Below are 14,902 nucleotides of genomic sequence, written 5' to 3'. Positions count from 1 at the left end.
TATCCTGTTTTAAGAAATATCTGTTAAAATCTATTGCTTATTCTCTCTCTATCTCTCTCTCTCACTCACTTTCTCTCTCTTTTGGCTATTGAAATTTCGGTCTATTCTGGTTATCAACCCCTTTTCAGGTGTATAGTTTGCAAATATTTTTTTCTATTCTGTAGGTTGTCTGCACTCTGTTGACCATTTCTTTTCCTGTCCCCAGTCTCTGTAGTTGACTGTAATCCTGTTTATTTTTGCTTTTGTTTCCTATGTTTTTGGGGTCTTCTTCAAAAAAATCTTTTGCCTGTTGCAATATCCCAAAGCAGTTCTCCTGTTTTCTTATAGTAGTTTCCTTGCTTCAAATCCTCAATATGGAGTTGATTTTGTAACTGGTGCTATATAGTGGTCTGGTTTCATTCTTCATGTGGATATCTAGTTTTTCGAACACCATAAATTCCTAGTTAACTGTCAGACGTTTTTCAAAAGAATTGATTCCTTTTACTAAGAAATGGTATATAAACCACTGTATGGGTGTTGAGTTGCTTATTGATTATTATGTTGTCAATGACTTTTGGATTTTTCAGTAGAACTAGGAATTATATATTTTTGGGGAAAATTTTAGCCAAATCATTATAGATTTTTTTCTCCACATTACATGAACATTATAGTATTTTAAACTCTCTTGATTTTACTTCTTAAAATTTTGACATTTTTATTATTTTTGTGATGTTAGGGGTGGAAACCAGGGTCTCGCACAAGCTGTACACATGCTCTTGACCACTGACCTGTAACCCCAACCCTGTAACTATTCTTTTACACAGAAAATCATTATTCCTAAGTACAATATTATAACTACTTATTTGCTATATCCTATAATAAGTAAAACTTTTCAAAATAATAATATATTTGCTAACAATAAGCCTATTGAATGAAACTTAAAGTTCTTTACAGTTCTCTTTGATATTAGTAATATATTCCACTATGGATATGTTTAAAATATGGTTGTCCAAAGTATCTTGAAATACTTTTCTCTGTGCGTTTGTATCACTAAATTAAGCAGTTAGATTTGTTTCACCGTGTTTTCAGTTATTGAGATTGCCTTTTACATTTACTTTACTTTGAATACATAAAACATTTACATAATTTCAAAGCTAAAGCTGCATTTATATTCAGAGAAATTGTTTTCATTCCTTACCTTCTACATAACCCTAGTTTATCTACCCCTGTAGGTAATTAATTTTAAGTGTTTAGTGTTATTTTTAGCAATACAAGCAGTATGAATATTATATTCATATTCCCCCTTCTTGTACAAAAGCTAGCACTTTATGTTTTTCACTTAACATATAACTGATTGCATTTTAACCAGTCTTAGATGTTTATATAGTAGGATCAAGAATATACTGATTGGGTGTTTCTGTTGTACTATAAAATAAATGAAATCAGGTGTAAGTAAAAAGTTAAAGCTATAGGTGGTCTGGATGATTATCTGAGAGATAGACTGGGCCAGAGATGTCCACTCTATTTTATTTTCTAGTACCATGGATTGAACCCAGCACCAGATGGGCTTCATGAAGGAAGTAACCTCAGCTAGACTGTTAGAACTGTAGAATTTTAATAGGAAATAAGAGACAAGTTTTCAACTACAGGAAAAATTTGAGAATGGCAAGTAATCCACAAGGTCTGGAGCACAGAGTACATGACACTCTTAATTGTTTTGTATATTCATTGATGAACTTTTAGCATTCCAGTCCCTCCCCATCTTAGACAATGCGATGACTAACACCGCCCTTCCGTATGCCCTCTAAGTCACAATTATCTCTCAGTTAAGAGGCCATAGAATTCTTTTTCAATACATATATAAATTCATATATAAGTTTTTTCTTTTTTTAGACAAAAGTAGAATAATTTTATACACTTGATTATACAACACTTCCCCCCCCCCCCGCTCAATTCTTTTTGTTTGTTTTTGTTTTTGTTTTGTTTTTGGTATCCAGGATCGAACTTGGGTCCTTGCTTTTACGAGGCAGGCAGTGGAACCACTGAGCTAAATCCCTGGCCCTCCCTCTCGTGTCTTATTAGGACATGCAAATTTATATTTTTTCTTCCAATACTGCATATATATCCATTGTAAGAAATAATGTGTCGTAATTTAACCTTTTCTCCACTGAAGGACACATGGTTTCTGTTTCTTCACTCATAATAATCCAGTGAACCATTTTCATAGAGTTGCATTCTTAGATATTTTTGTGAAAAAATTGCTACCTGTAGAATTATATTGAGACAAGGAGAATATACACTTGAGATGCAATGTGTGTGATTACTTTAAAATCTGTTCATTGAAGTTAAGGTAAAATATGATTCAGTATATTTGCTTCTGGCAAAAATCATTTAAAACTTTAAAAGCCTATGCCAGATCTGGTGGCTTATGCCTGTAATTTCAGCACTTAGCAGGCTGAGGCAGGATGATTGCTGCAAAAAAAAAATGTTCACAACAGAGCTAACAACTCACGTGTTTTGCTGCTGAGCAGTTCTGAACCACAAGTACTACATGCATAAGTGTTTGTCAGGTGGCATGGGACAGTTCCATTGGGTGGTAGAGCCACCTGATGTGATAGTCATGCATGTACCATTGGTGGTGCAAGCTGCCCGATGGGACAGTCATGCATGTACCACCAGTGGTTCAAGCTGGCAGGAAAGTGTTAAAGCCTGACAGATAATCTGTATCTTTATCACTATAATTTGAAATTGGATAGAGAGAATAGTGATGGTATAATAACTATTATAACAGTAATTCAATGTCTCTTTTGTTTTTTAGGTTGCTTTGCCTAATTGACTACTATGAATCTAAAATTAGAAAAATCCACACACAAAGGTATGAATAATTACCTCCTTGCAGCTTCCAGTCCAATAAGAGAGACAAAATGTAAACACATTAATAAGAAAAATAACATAAGATTTAAACACTAATACACAATGTCATATTGAGTTTACAAAAAATTGTACAGACAGTAAATGCTGTAGGGGTCTAGAACAGGAGATCAGTTTTGGTTGGAGTGACTAGGTGGTGTGACTTGTGTTTAGATGTCCCCCCAAAACCTCATGGTAGGTGGGGCTTTTTCAGAGACGGCTGGATCTAGAGTGTGTGGAACTGAAATTGATTCATGGTGCAATGCCAGGATCAAGGGCACTAGGATTAAGGGTGTGAGTGCTAGCTGCCCTAAGTAGCCAGGAAAGATAAAAGGGGCAGAAAGATGCTATTAAGGTCCCTTGTTTGCTTTTGCTGTCTTCTACTGCCATGAACTGTTGCCCCCCTGCCATATGTCGCCCTACCTTGGAGCCAGCCAATTATGGACTGAAACCTCTACAAATTGTGAGCTAAATAAACCTTTTCTTCCTTTAACTTTGAGTGTCAGGTATTTTGTCTCAGCAACAAGAAAAGTAACGCAGAATTTGGTACCAGAGAAGTGGAGCCGTTGCTGTGACTGTACCTGACTGTGTGGTTTAGGAGCTTTTGGCATTGGCCTGTGGGAAGAGTTTGGAAAGGTTCAGAGATGCCAGCTGAAAAAGTAGAGCTGAAACACCTTAGGCTATATTATATGGGAGATTCTGGTCAGAGCTCAGAAGACCAGAAAGCCAGTAAAGACCAGGCTTAGGAGGTTCTGCTGAGAAGAAGTACTGCATAGGCTGTTGGACTCCAGACAATGTATATTATGCCTTGGCAGAAAGTTTGTCTGCATTTTGCTTGTGTCCAGAGATTTCCTGAGACATATTAAAGGCAGCAGACTAATTAATCTGGCAGAAGAAATTTCAAGGCAGTCTAATGTTGAGGTGGTGGGATGGCTGCTGTTGGGGGCTTTTAGCCAGTGCTTTGTTGGGAATCAAGGGCAAAGAGCCCAGCACAATGATTTAAAACATTTTTAATTTGGCCAGAAAGGAAGCCCCAGTAAAGCTGTGGCCTGGAAAGATAGAGCAGAGGATAAAGAAAGGATCTTTGCTGACAAAGAAAAGGAGAATAGAAAAGATGGCCTGAGGTTCATCACAAGAAGCAGCAAGACTCTAGCCTTTGCAGCTTCAGAGATCCAAAGCTAAAAGACTTTGTTTTGAGAAGAAAGTCCCAGAAAATCATGTTCCAGAATGGCAGCAGCTTAGAGAATTTGTTCTTTGGGTTTGGATTCAGAGTGCTCAGTGATCCTCGCAGTTGACCCCTACAGCCGATAGAGAAGGAAGCCTGACTACTGCTCCAGCTGGTGGCAGACCCCTGGAATCATCCATGAGGCACTGGTTTTAGGTGCATGCAGAATGTGGGGTCAAGAAGGCTTCCACAAAGATTTCAGAAGAAGGCCTGGGAGGCCAGGCAGTGTACCCCTGAGAGGGTGGTGTGTGAAGCTGTGATTGTGGAGCCCAAGGTGCACTTTAGTTTGGACAAGCCAGGAACATGAATCATCTGAGGACCCAGCACCACAAACCAACAAACCCAAAATATCTGACTCAAACTTGCTCTGTACAGGCCAAATAATTTCACTGTGCAAGCCTTTCATCAGTAGTCTATCTCAAGTGAGAGGGTGGGCTGGGCATAGTGGCCCATGCCTGTGATCCCAGCACTTGGGAGGCTGAGGCAGGAGGATCATGGCAAGTTCAGGTCCAGCCTGGGCTGCATAGTGAGTTCAAGGCTGGTCTGAACTACATGGTGAGGTCCTGTCAAAAAAAAAAAAAAAAAAGTGATTCCTCTCCCCCACGTCTCACATTTTTCAGCCCCAGATTTTCGCTATAAATTTAGACAACAAAATTCATTATTACCACTGCAATAGCCTACTTTCATCATCTGACATAGAAAACCTGGTTTCCAGAACTCTAGAGACACATCTCATACTATATTCTACATAAAATATTTCATGATGGCTATGTTAAATCTTCTCTACTCTTATTTAAAACCCCAACCTTTTTCTCTTTATCACCTAGATTAGAGGTCAGCAAACTGCTGCCCTCATGTCATATATAACCAGGAAGTTCTGGGTTTTTATAACTAATTTTACTGGAAAACAGTTATGCCAATTCATTTATGTATTATCGATGGCTGATTCTGTGCTACAACAGAAGTCAGTAGTTGTGACAAAGACCGCATGATCTAAAATAATTACAGCCCAACCCTTTACAGAAAAAGTTTGCCAACACCTGAATCTAGATTAGAGTTTATGAAAGACATATACCAAAGTTAAAACTGGTATTCAGACTATATAATTTCTAGAATACTGAATTAACTGTAAACATTAAAAACTTGATTTCATTTATAAATCAAATCTTCCAGCTTCTAATTTGAAAAGTCAAATTAGTTAGGGACACTAGACTCATCTTCCTGTCTGGCTGCCTTCTTTAGATGGTACATAGTTTTGCAATTTGCATAGTCCCCACCTAACCTGCTTGACTCATATCCATTATTTCCTGACTCTATGAGTATAAATGTGTACAACTTATTAAACAATGAAATTCTTCATTTTTCTTTCTCTTTACTCAGACTGTGATGGTTAGTTTCATGTATCAGTTTGAGTGGGCTATGGTTCGTACCTACCAGTTTAGTAAAATACCATCGAGATGTTACCGTGAATTATTGTTTAGATGCAATTAGCACTTGAGTCAGAAGACTTTGAGCTAAGCAGGTTACTGTTCATAATGTGGGAGGTCTCATCCACTGAAGGGCTCAAGAGCAGAGACTGAGGTCCCTTGAGAAATTCTGACTTCAGATTTCATTTGGCCTCAAGAATGAAACATCAGCTGCTCTCAGGTCTTTGGCCTGATATATTGGCCTATATATTGATCTGTAGGAATAAATCATTTGGCTGAATTAATCCATTAACACTAATGATGTTCGTATGTAGAAACATACATGCATGTACCATTATACATCAGACTACAAGAGTCCCTCAGGTGACACAGTAGTTAAAATGAAATGTAGTCCTAAACAATAAAGTTGTTTAATGGAAAAATACTTTGCACTGGTTCTGCTTTTGAATTTGAAGTTTAATTAAAGTAAAATAAAAGTTCAATTCTTTAGTTGTATTAATAGTATTTCATGATCATGGTGTCTCCCTTGCCAGGTAGGTATTATTATTAGTTTTTCAAATGGTTATTAGCCACAGGTTAGCTAGAGGTTCCCATACAAGACAGCACAGTGTTCATCAAAATATTGGAAGTTTTGTTTGATTTTGGTTTTGTCATTGTATTTGTTTTGAGACAGGGTTTCGCTATGTAGTTCACGCTGGCCTTGAACTCACTATGTAGCCCAGGCTGGCCTCGAACTTATAGTGATCCTCCTGCCTGTCTTCCAAGTGCTGGGATTACAGGCATACACTACCACACCTGGTGTTCAACAAGATTGTAATAATGATTTTCTAGCACCTTGCAGTTTAGAGTGCTTCAGTATCTTTTATTTTCACTTTAATATCTTTTATTTTCACACCAATCTTGTGAGTTAGATAAGACAATGTTCCTGTTTACAGGATGAGAAAACAAATTATTTTTGGGGGGACGGTTACTGGGGATCGAACTCGAGACCTTGTGCTTGTGAGGCAGGCGCCAGAACCACTGAGCTAAATCCCTGGCCCGAGAAAACAAATTCTGAGATTGATCTGTTCAGGTAACAACTGTTTAATGATGGTGCCAAGTCTTAAATCAAGACTGTTAAGTCTGTGGCCTTGTGCACTTATGTTTTCTACTTTTTTTATACATTTTTTTTTGGGTGTCCTTAAATTACTAGAAGGAAAAATGTATATAGAGAATATTTTGAAAAGGTCATGGATGTTTTACATGTGTTATGTTTGTTTATTCATTCAACAAGTATTTTTTTCACCCCCTCATATGCCATACTCTTCTAGGCAGTGAGATACGGGTGAACAAGACCAAGTTCTGGTCCTCATGTATTCTAAGTAGAGTTAGTGAATAGATCATACAATAGTAGGTAAAAATGTGTTCTAATATTCTGAGACTGAGGAAGTTTAGATTAATTGTAATTTTTGCATAATTCTTGTTTAGTTTATTAAACAGTAGATTGGTTTAATTTTTATTAGATATTTTAGAGGTAGACTTTTAATGAGAAGTACATTGCATTTGTCTTTTTATAGGCAATATAAAAAAGATGAAAGTCAATCAGAAGAAGAAAAAGTTTATAGAAATCTGAATGGCTCACCAACTTACAAAGGCCTTCTACTGGTATGGAGACTAACTTCTAAATCATTTTTCTGAAGTAAAATACCTAGGAAAGTTAAGTATTTTTCTGTGTAATGTGTTCCAGTCATTACAGAATCAACTCAAGGAATCAAACTCCAAGATTGATGCACTTTTAAGTGAAAAGCTGAACCTCCAAAAAGATTTAGAAAGCAGGTGAGAAAACCTCAAGTAAGGTTTTATTGTCTAAAAAGTACATACATGGTGGAATTTTAGATGTTAAATGAACCATTCTAGCCTTTTTACTCTGAAACTAATCCTGAGCACTTCAGACTCATTCATTTTAGTTATGTGTCTCATGGTGAATGATGGTATAAGGGCAAAGGAAATAAGAAAATAGGAGTCCACGTTGAAGAAGATAAAATTGGTTAGAATTCCAAGTAAATTTAGTGTTTTAAAATTAGTTCTATTGAGTTATAATTGATGTACAGTGCATTGTATACATTTAAAGTGCACAATTTAAAAGTTTTGATGTAATTCCCTTGTGAAATAATCAAGATAATCATCTTTTTAAAAACATTTTTTATATATTTATTTGCCATTTTTTAAATTAAGTTTATTGGTACATTTTAGGTATACAATATAGTTACATTCATCATTGGGATCTTGTACCTTTACATGATGTATCTTGGTTCTTATTTTTTCCCCATTCCCTGGCCCTCCCTTTACCCCCTCTCCCCTTCCCTATTTACAAATAATTTGTTTCCATTTATTTCCTTTTCTCATATTTTTTCTTTTCCCTTCTTTCCTTTCCCCTATCCCTCCCATTTCCCCTATTCCTTTAGACCTTTCTTTCCCTATTTCACAATGTCAATTATACATGTTAATCCATATTTACACTTTTAGTTTTTCACACCAGAGAAACTATTCAGTATTTACACGTGTGTCCTATTTATTTCACTTAAGAGTATGGCCTCAGTGTGCATCCACTTAGCTATAAATGTCTCTAGTTTCTTATTCTTTATGGCTGAGTAGTACTCCATTTTATAAAAAAAAAAAACACATTTTCTTTATCCAGTCTCCAGTTGATGGGCATTTGGGTTGTTTCCAAGTTTTAGCTGTTACAAACTGTGCCACTATAAACATGGGTGAGCATATATCACTGTGGTATGATTCTTTTAATTCTTTGGGGAAGATACCCAGCAGGGGAATAGCTGGGTCAAATGGGACCACTAGTTCTAGTTATTTGAAGAATCTCCATACTGATTTCCACAGTGGTTGCACCAGTCTGCACTCCCACCAACAATGAAGAAGGGTTCCTTTCTCCCCACATCCCCACCAGCACTTGTTATTGGTTGATTTCTTGATAGCAGCCATTCTTTCTGGGGTGAGGTGGAATCTCAGTGTTGTTTTCATCTGCATCTCTCGAATGACCAGTGATATTGAACGTATTTTCATATGTTTATTTGCTGCTTTTACTTCTTTGAGAAATGTGTGTTCATTTCAGATGCCCATTTTTGGATTGGGTCTTTATATTTGGGAGGTCTGATTTTTTTTAGTTCTTTATATATTCTCAATAGTAGACCTTTGTCTGAGGAACAGATGGTAAAAAATTTTTCCCACATTGTAGGTTGTCTTTTAGCTCTGTTGGTGATTTCTCTTGCAGTGCAGAAGCTTTTTAATAAGATGAGATCCCAGTTGTTGATTCAAGCTAATCATCTTAAAAGTCTCCTCTTGAATCTTTTATAATCTCTTCTCCCAGATCTGTTTTTGTCCTTTTTACATTAGTTTTCAATTAGTTTATATTTTCTAGACTTTTTATAAATGGAAGCATACAGCATTTCTTTTTTGTGTTTGTTTTCTTTCAGCATAATTTTTAAATTTAAAATTTAAAACTAAATTGATAAATTATAATTGTGTATGTTATGGGGTACAAAGCAATGTGATTTATGAATGCAGTGTGGAATAATTAAGCAAATTAACATATCCATCACTTTAAATACTTACCTTTTTTGTTTTTTGGGGTTTTTTTACCTACCTTTTTTGTGATGAAAACATTTGAAGTTTACTCTGATTTTGAAATAAACAATATATTATTATTTACTATATTAGATTCTTTTTTTTTTTTTTTTTTTTTTTTTTGAGACAGGGTTTTGCTATGTAGTTCAGGCTGACCTTGATCTCACTATGTATCCCATGCTGGCCTCGAATTCCCAGCAATCCTCTTGGCTCAGCCTCCCAAGTGCTGGGATTATAGACATGTGCCACCAAGCCTGGCTAGAGTCAATATTATACCCATAGGTTTCTCATTCCCAAATTACTTTAGGATGTCTTATAATTTCTTCTTATTCCTATGTTGGAGAAGGACAAGAAAAGTAATTTTTATAACAACAGAAGGGTCTATGCAAAATAGATACAAAAGGATAACATGTTGACAGTAACTAGTAAGGAAGGAACATTATCAAGACTTTTTCTTCATTCAATACTTGTTGAATACCTATTATAAGTTAGCCACTGTCCCAAGCTCTAGAATAAAACTATGACTGAAATAAATCCTCTCTTCTCATTAAGCTTATACTTTGTTTTTAGCCAGGCTGGGGATTGAACCCAGGGCCTTGTATGTACCAGGCAAATGCTGTGCCACTGAGCTATGTTCCCTACTCCCATAAGGGAAAAGGGCCACTGACAGTTTTTATTTATTTATTTTTTATTTTTTTATTTTTATTTTTATTTTTATTTTTTTTTGGTACCGGGGATCAAACTCAGGTCCTTGCATTTGTGAGGCAGGCGGCAGAACCACTGAGCTAAATTCCCGGCCCTACTAACAGTTTTTAACATAAACTGTTTATATAAAGTCTGAAAGCCTGCCCTAAAATAAGATGTAAGTTTATGATTATACAAATATATAGTAAAAATTAAGAACATGTTTAGGAATAATGAAATGAATTCAGGATAGTAGTTACCTGGAAAGGAGAAGAATAACACTGAGGGACACATAGAGTTTTAAGTGTATATATGTTGTGTGGGTCTTTTTGTTTTGTTTTGTTTTCTTTTTTTGGTACCTGGGATCGAACTCAGGACCTTGCACTTGCCAGGTAGGCACATGCCTCTGAGCTACGTCCCTGGCCCTTAAGTATATATATATATGTTAAAGATTTGAAATAAGTCTATGAATGTTCAAATCTTATAAAGCTAGGTGGTAGATATACCAGGATTTGTTATACTCCATTATTATCTGTATATTTGAAATATTTCACTATAAAATCAAGTACTAAATTGACAACAAAAAAAGAGAAAAAGGTTGAATAAGGAATTATGCAAAAGAAGAAATCCAAGTGGCCAGTAAACACCTCATTAGCAGTTGAGATATTTTTAAAATGTTAACCTTATTTGTGTCACGTAGCAAGTACTTTTATAGGTTGTTTTTCCCATTAAGTTTATTGATACATTTTAGGTATAAAATACAGTTAATTTCATCATTAGGATCTTGTACCTTTACATGATGTATCTTGGTTCTTATTTTTTCCCCTTCCCCTGCCTTCCCTTCACCCCCTCCACCTTTCCCTCTTTGCAAAGGCTTTATTTCCATTTTTTTTTCTTTTCTCATATTTTTTCCTTTCCCTTCTTTCCTTTCCCCTACCCCTCCCACTTCCCCTACTCCTTTAGACCTTTTCTTCCTATTACACAATATCAATTATACATTTTTAAAATTATAATATCAAGATCTAGAAGACATTACCACAAATTTTACAGAATTTAAAAGGTTTTAGAAAGCATATTACAAAAGTCTTTTTTTGAAATAAATTTGACAGCTTCTAAGAAGTACCTTGGAAGACGAATGAAACTAACTCTGGAGGAAATACAAAATTTCAATAGCACCTATTGAAAGTATATTCCTAGCTTCAAAACCTACCTATATGACAACAGCAGGCTCATACACATTTTAACTGATAAATTATATCAAACATTTAAAGCAGAAAAAAGAAGGAATACTTCTCCCCTCATTTTAGAAAATCAACATTGTGCTAATACTAAAACTGAATAAAGATAGTAGGAAAAAGTATGAACATAGATAGAAATTTGTTTAAAAAAACTATTAGAAGTCAGATCTGGCAGTATGTAGAAAGTGGTTTTATTATAGGGATGGCAGTGTTGGTTCAGCATTAAAAGATCCACCCCATAAGTCATCATTTTAACAGAGGAAAGGAAAAAGCCATATGATCCTGTCAGTAGTTGCAGAAAATGTATTGGACTAAATTCTATAGCTGTTCATGGTAAAAACTATCAGGAGACTAGAAGTAGAACAGAACCTTCTCAGCAGATCAAAGACATGTACTCCATACTTCAGCAAAAATGCCTTATATGAATGGAAAAGATACAATGCTTTCTCCCTAAGGTGGGAACAAAGGCAGATATGTGTACTCATCTTCTGTCCATTAAACTTTGAAACATGGGCCCAAACCAAAATAGTCTGGCAGTAAAATGACACAATTAGGATAGGATTGGCAAGGTAGAAGTAAAAGCTTTATATGTAGATAAAATGATCATCTACAGAGAAAATACTAAGAAATCTCTAGGAACCTCTAGAACTTGTATTTGAATTTAGCAGGATTAGAAAACACAAGGCATAGATAAAAATTCAGGTCTATGTATACTTGCTAAAAATGAATTGGATATTGAAATTTAAAAGTTATGTAGGAGTACAAAGGACCTAGAAAAGTAAAAAAGAAAAAAAAACAGTGTTGGATGACATTTAGTACCTAATTTTAAGACTTCTTCTAAAGCTACAGTAATCAAGGCAGTGTTGGTATAAGGAAAGACATATAGATCATTGAAATAAAACAGAGAATCTAGAAATAGAACCACACATATATGGTCCACTGCGTTTTGAAAGATTATTTAACAGTAGCATTTTATAGAACATAAACTCAATTCAAGAGCAGAAGAAAAGATAGTGTTTTCAGCAAATGGCACTAGAACACATGGTATCCATATATAAAAAATTAACCTCAACCTTTTATTTCCATACATAAAAATAACTTGAAAGGATCTATGAACCTAAATATGAAAGACTAAAACTATAAAACTTTAAGAAGATGTTATAAGGGAAAATGTTTATGAATTTAGGGTAGGCAAGAATTTCCTAGGATATAAAAAACATGATGTATAAAAGAATAAAATTGATAAATGAGATTCCATTAAAATTTAGAACTTTAAATGACATCATTAAGAAAATGAAAAGTAGTCCTTAGACTATATTTATAATGCATATAACCTATGACCAGAATATATAAAGAACTCTTACAGCTCATTAGTAGACAGCCTAATTAAAAAGTAGACACAAGAAGATGATAAATAGCCAGTACAGCACATGGAAAGGTGTGCAACACTAGAATCAGAAAAATACTAATCAGTACAATAACAAGATTGAATTATACACTCATTAGGGAGATGAAGTTAAAAGTTTTACAAGAACAAATGTCTGCTTAGGTGTGAACCAGTTAGAACTTTCTAATACTGTTAATGTGAATGTAAAATGATAAAACCATTTTGGAAAACAATATAGAAATTTCTTTTATTACTATTAAGAACCAACAGTCCTGTTCTTAAGTTTTTACTTAAAAGGAATGAAAACACATGTTCACAATAGATTTGTACATACAAGCTGAGTATCCCTTACCTGAAATTCTTGGGACCACAGTGTTTCAGATTTTCATTTGAAATCCACTTGATCTGCAAAGAGGATAGCTACTCCTGCTTTTTTGGGGGGTTCCTGTCACATGGAGTATTATTTTCCACCCTTTAACTTTCAGACTATGAGTTTCTTTTTGAATTAAATGTGTTTCTTGTACGGAGCATATTGTTGGATCTTGCTTCTTGACCCATTCTGCAAGTCTGTTTCTTTTGATTGGTGAATTGAGACCATTAACATTGGTAGTTTTAACTGATACATATTGATTTATCATTGTCATGACTTTTTCTTTTTGTTGGATTCTCCCCCTTTGCTTTTAATTTCTTGTGGTGCCCGACAGATTCATCCTGCCTAGGCTTCCTGGGGTTGTGATCCTCATTGTCTTTTCCTAGGATATTGTCTAAAATTTTTTGGAGTGCTGGTTTGGTATTCTTGAAGTTCTTAAAGTGCTCTTTGTCATGAAAGTATCTTATTTCTCCATCAGTTTTGAAAGATCATTTTGCAGGGTACATCAGTCTCAGTTGGAAGCTGTTTTCTTTTAGGGCTTAAAATACAACACTCCGGGTTCTTCTTGCCTCGATGGTTTGCATTGAGAAGTCTGCTGTGATTCTGATGGGCTTTTCATTGTATGTGATTTGTTTCTTTAACTGCTTGTAGAATTTTGTTCTTCTGTTGGATTTCTGAAATCTTAACAATTATATGACTGTGTAGATTTTTTTTGATGACAGCTACTTGGAGTCCTATATGCCACACTTATATGTATGTCAAGTTCTTTTCCCCTGCTTGGGAAGTTTTCTGCCGTTACTTCTGCGAACAGTTTTTTTTATGTCATCTGCACTCTCTCCTGTTTCTTCATTGACTCCAATCAGTCTTATGTTATTCTTCTTTGCATCATCTAGCAGCTGCTGGATTGATTTCTCGTGGTCCCTTATAATTTTGAAGCAATTTTTCTTTTCCTGGTCACTAATTGCAATCTTATCTTCTATATCTGAAATTCTGCCCTCATTCTGCTCATTCTGCCTCATAGACTTTCAGTGGAGTTTTTAATCTCCTGGAAATCTGTTTGCATCTGTTTCGTGGATTCCATTTGTTTCCTATGTTGGGATTCCATCATATTCCTCAGCTCCTCTATATTTTTATCTGTGTTCTCTCTAGATTTATTAATCATGTCTTGCACTATGGGCACAATCTCTGTTGTTATCTGAGAAATTATTTTTTATTTCATTTTTTCCAGATCCTCTTTCATTGGCAGTTCAGGGAGTCCAGGTGGTTGAGTATCACAATGTTCCATCTCATTTCCCTTTGGGGTTGTTTTAGGTGATCTGGAAGTCTGTTTTTGAAACTTGTTTACGTGTCTTCTCATTTCAGCAGGGTGTTGGGGGTGCTGTTGGTGCATTTGCGGCTCACCTCCTCTGTGCTCGCGGTGCGGGGAGGGGGGGGGGTGGTGGTACAGTGGCCCAGAAGCTTCCTCTTGTGTGCTGGGAGCAGCTCGCCGCCTCTATGCTCACCCAGGCAGGGCGGCGGGGGGGGCGCATACACAGGTCCAGAAGCCTCCTCTTGTGCGCTGGGAGTGGCTCACCTCCTCTGTGCTTGGAGGGGGGTACGGTGGCCCGGAAGCCTCCTCTTGTCTACTTTTATAGTTTTATTCAATAAATTGCATGCATTCAACATGATTTATTTTCTACAGGCCCACACAACATGAATTAAGACTTTATAAGCAACAAGTGAAGAAACTGGAGAAAGTCCTCAAGAAAAACATTAAGTAATTATATTTTACTAAAGTTACAGTTTTTACTAGGGTTTCTTGTTTTATTGTTTGGTTTTACTTACCTGTCCGCTTACTTCATGCTACCTCATAGTAGCCTTGGTGTGGAATTGTCAGCCTAGTGGGGAAAATGACATTAAAAGGAGGCATTTCTGGTGCCACAGTTTAAAAGCAATATCCACTGTATTGGATTTGGCTATTTGTTCATCTTAAATACAAAGAAGGAAAAGGTAGTTGTCTGATGTAGTAAGGGAAAAGGAAAAATATTTTAAATAGAAAATTCTTTGGAAGTAATGAAAGCCTTG

At 35.7% G+C, this 14,902-nt stretch overlaps 1 protein-coding gene across 15 annotated transcripts in view; it reads left to right on the top strand.

The window, feature by feature from the left end:
• The window catches only part of Cep70 (centrosomal protein 70), a 58,424-nt gene that overhangs the window by 16,515 nt on the left and 27,007 nt on the right, over window positions 1-14,902 (top strand). For 13 of the 15 annotated variants that reach the window (XM_087186217.1, XM_004834325.3, XM_021249375.2 and 10 more), the window contains 4 exons: window positions 2,798-2,854; window positions 7,098-7,185; window positions 7,268-7,356; window positions 14,520-14,594. In XM_087186217.1, the coding sequence (XP_087042343.1) occupies window positions 2,798-2,854; window positions 7,098-7,185; window positions 7,268-7,356; window positions 14,520-14,594 (309 nt within the window). The remainder of the gene's footprint in view (window positions 1-2,797; window positions 2,855-7,097; window positions 7,186-7,267; window positions 7,357-14,519; window positions 14,595-14,902) is intronic. The other 2 variants (XM_087186215.1, XM_021249193.2) reach the window with 1 other exon arrangement.

Source organism: Heterocephalus glaber, unplaced genomic scaffold (genome assembly GCF_053883595.1).
Source record: "Heterocephalus glaber isolate CG9 unplaced genomic scaffold, H.glaber_assembly_v1.0 deba00001504, whole genome shotgun sequence".
In the NCBI taxonomy this organism is placed as follows: domain Eukaryota; kingdom Metazoa; phylum Chordata; class Mammalia; order Rodentia; family Bathyergidae; genus Heterocephalus; species Heterocephalus glaber.
Note: the sequence above shows the minus strand (reverse complement) of the source record. Positions and strands in the feature narration are given on the sequence as shown.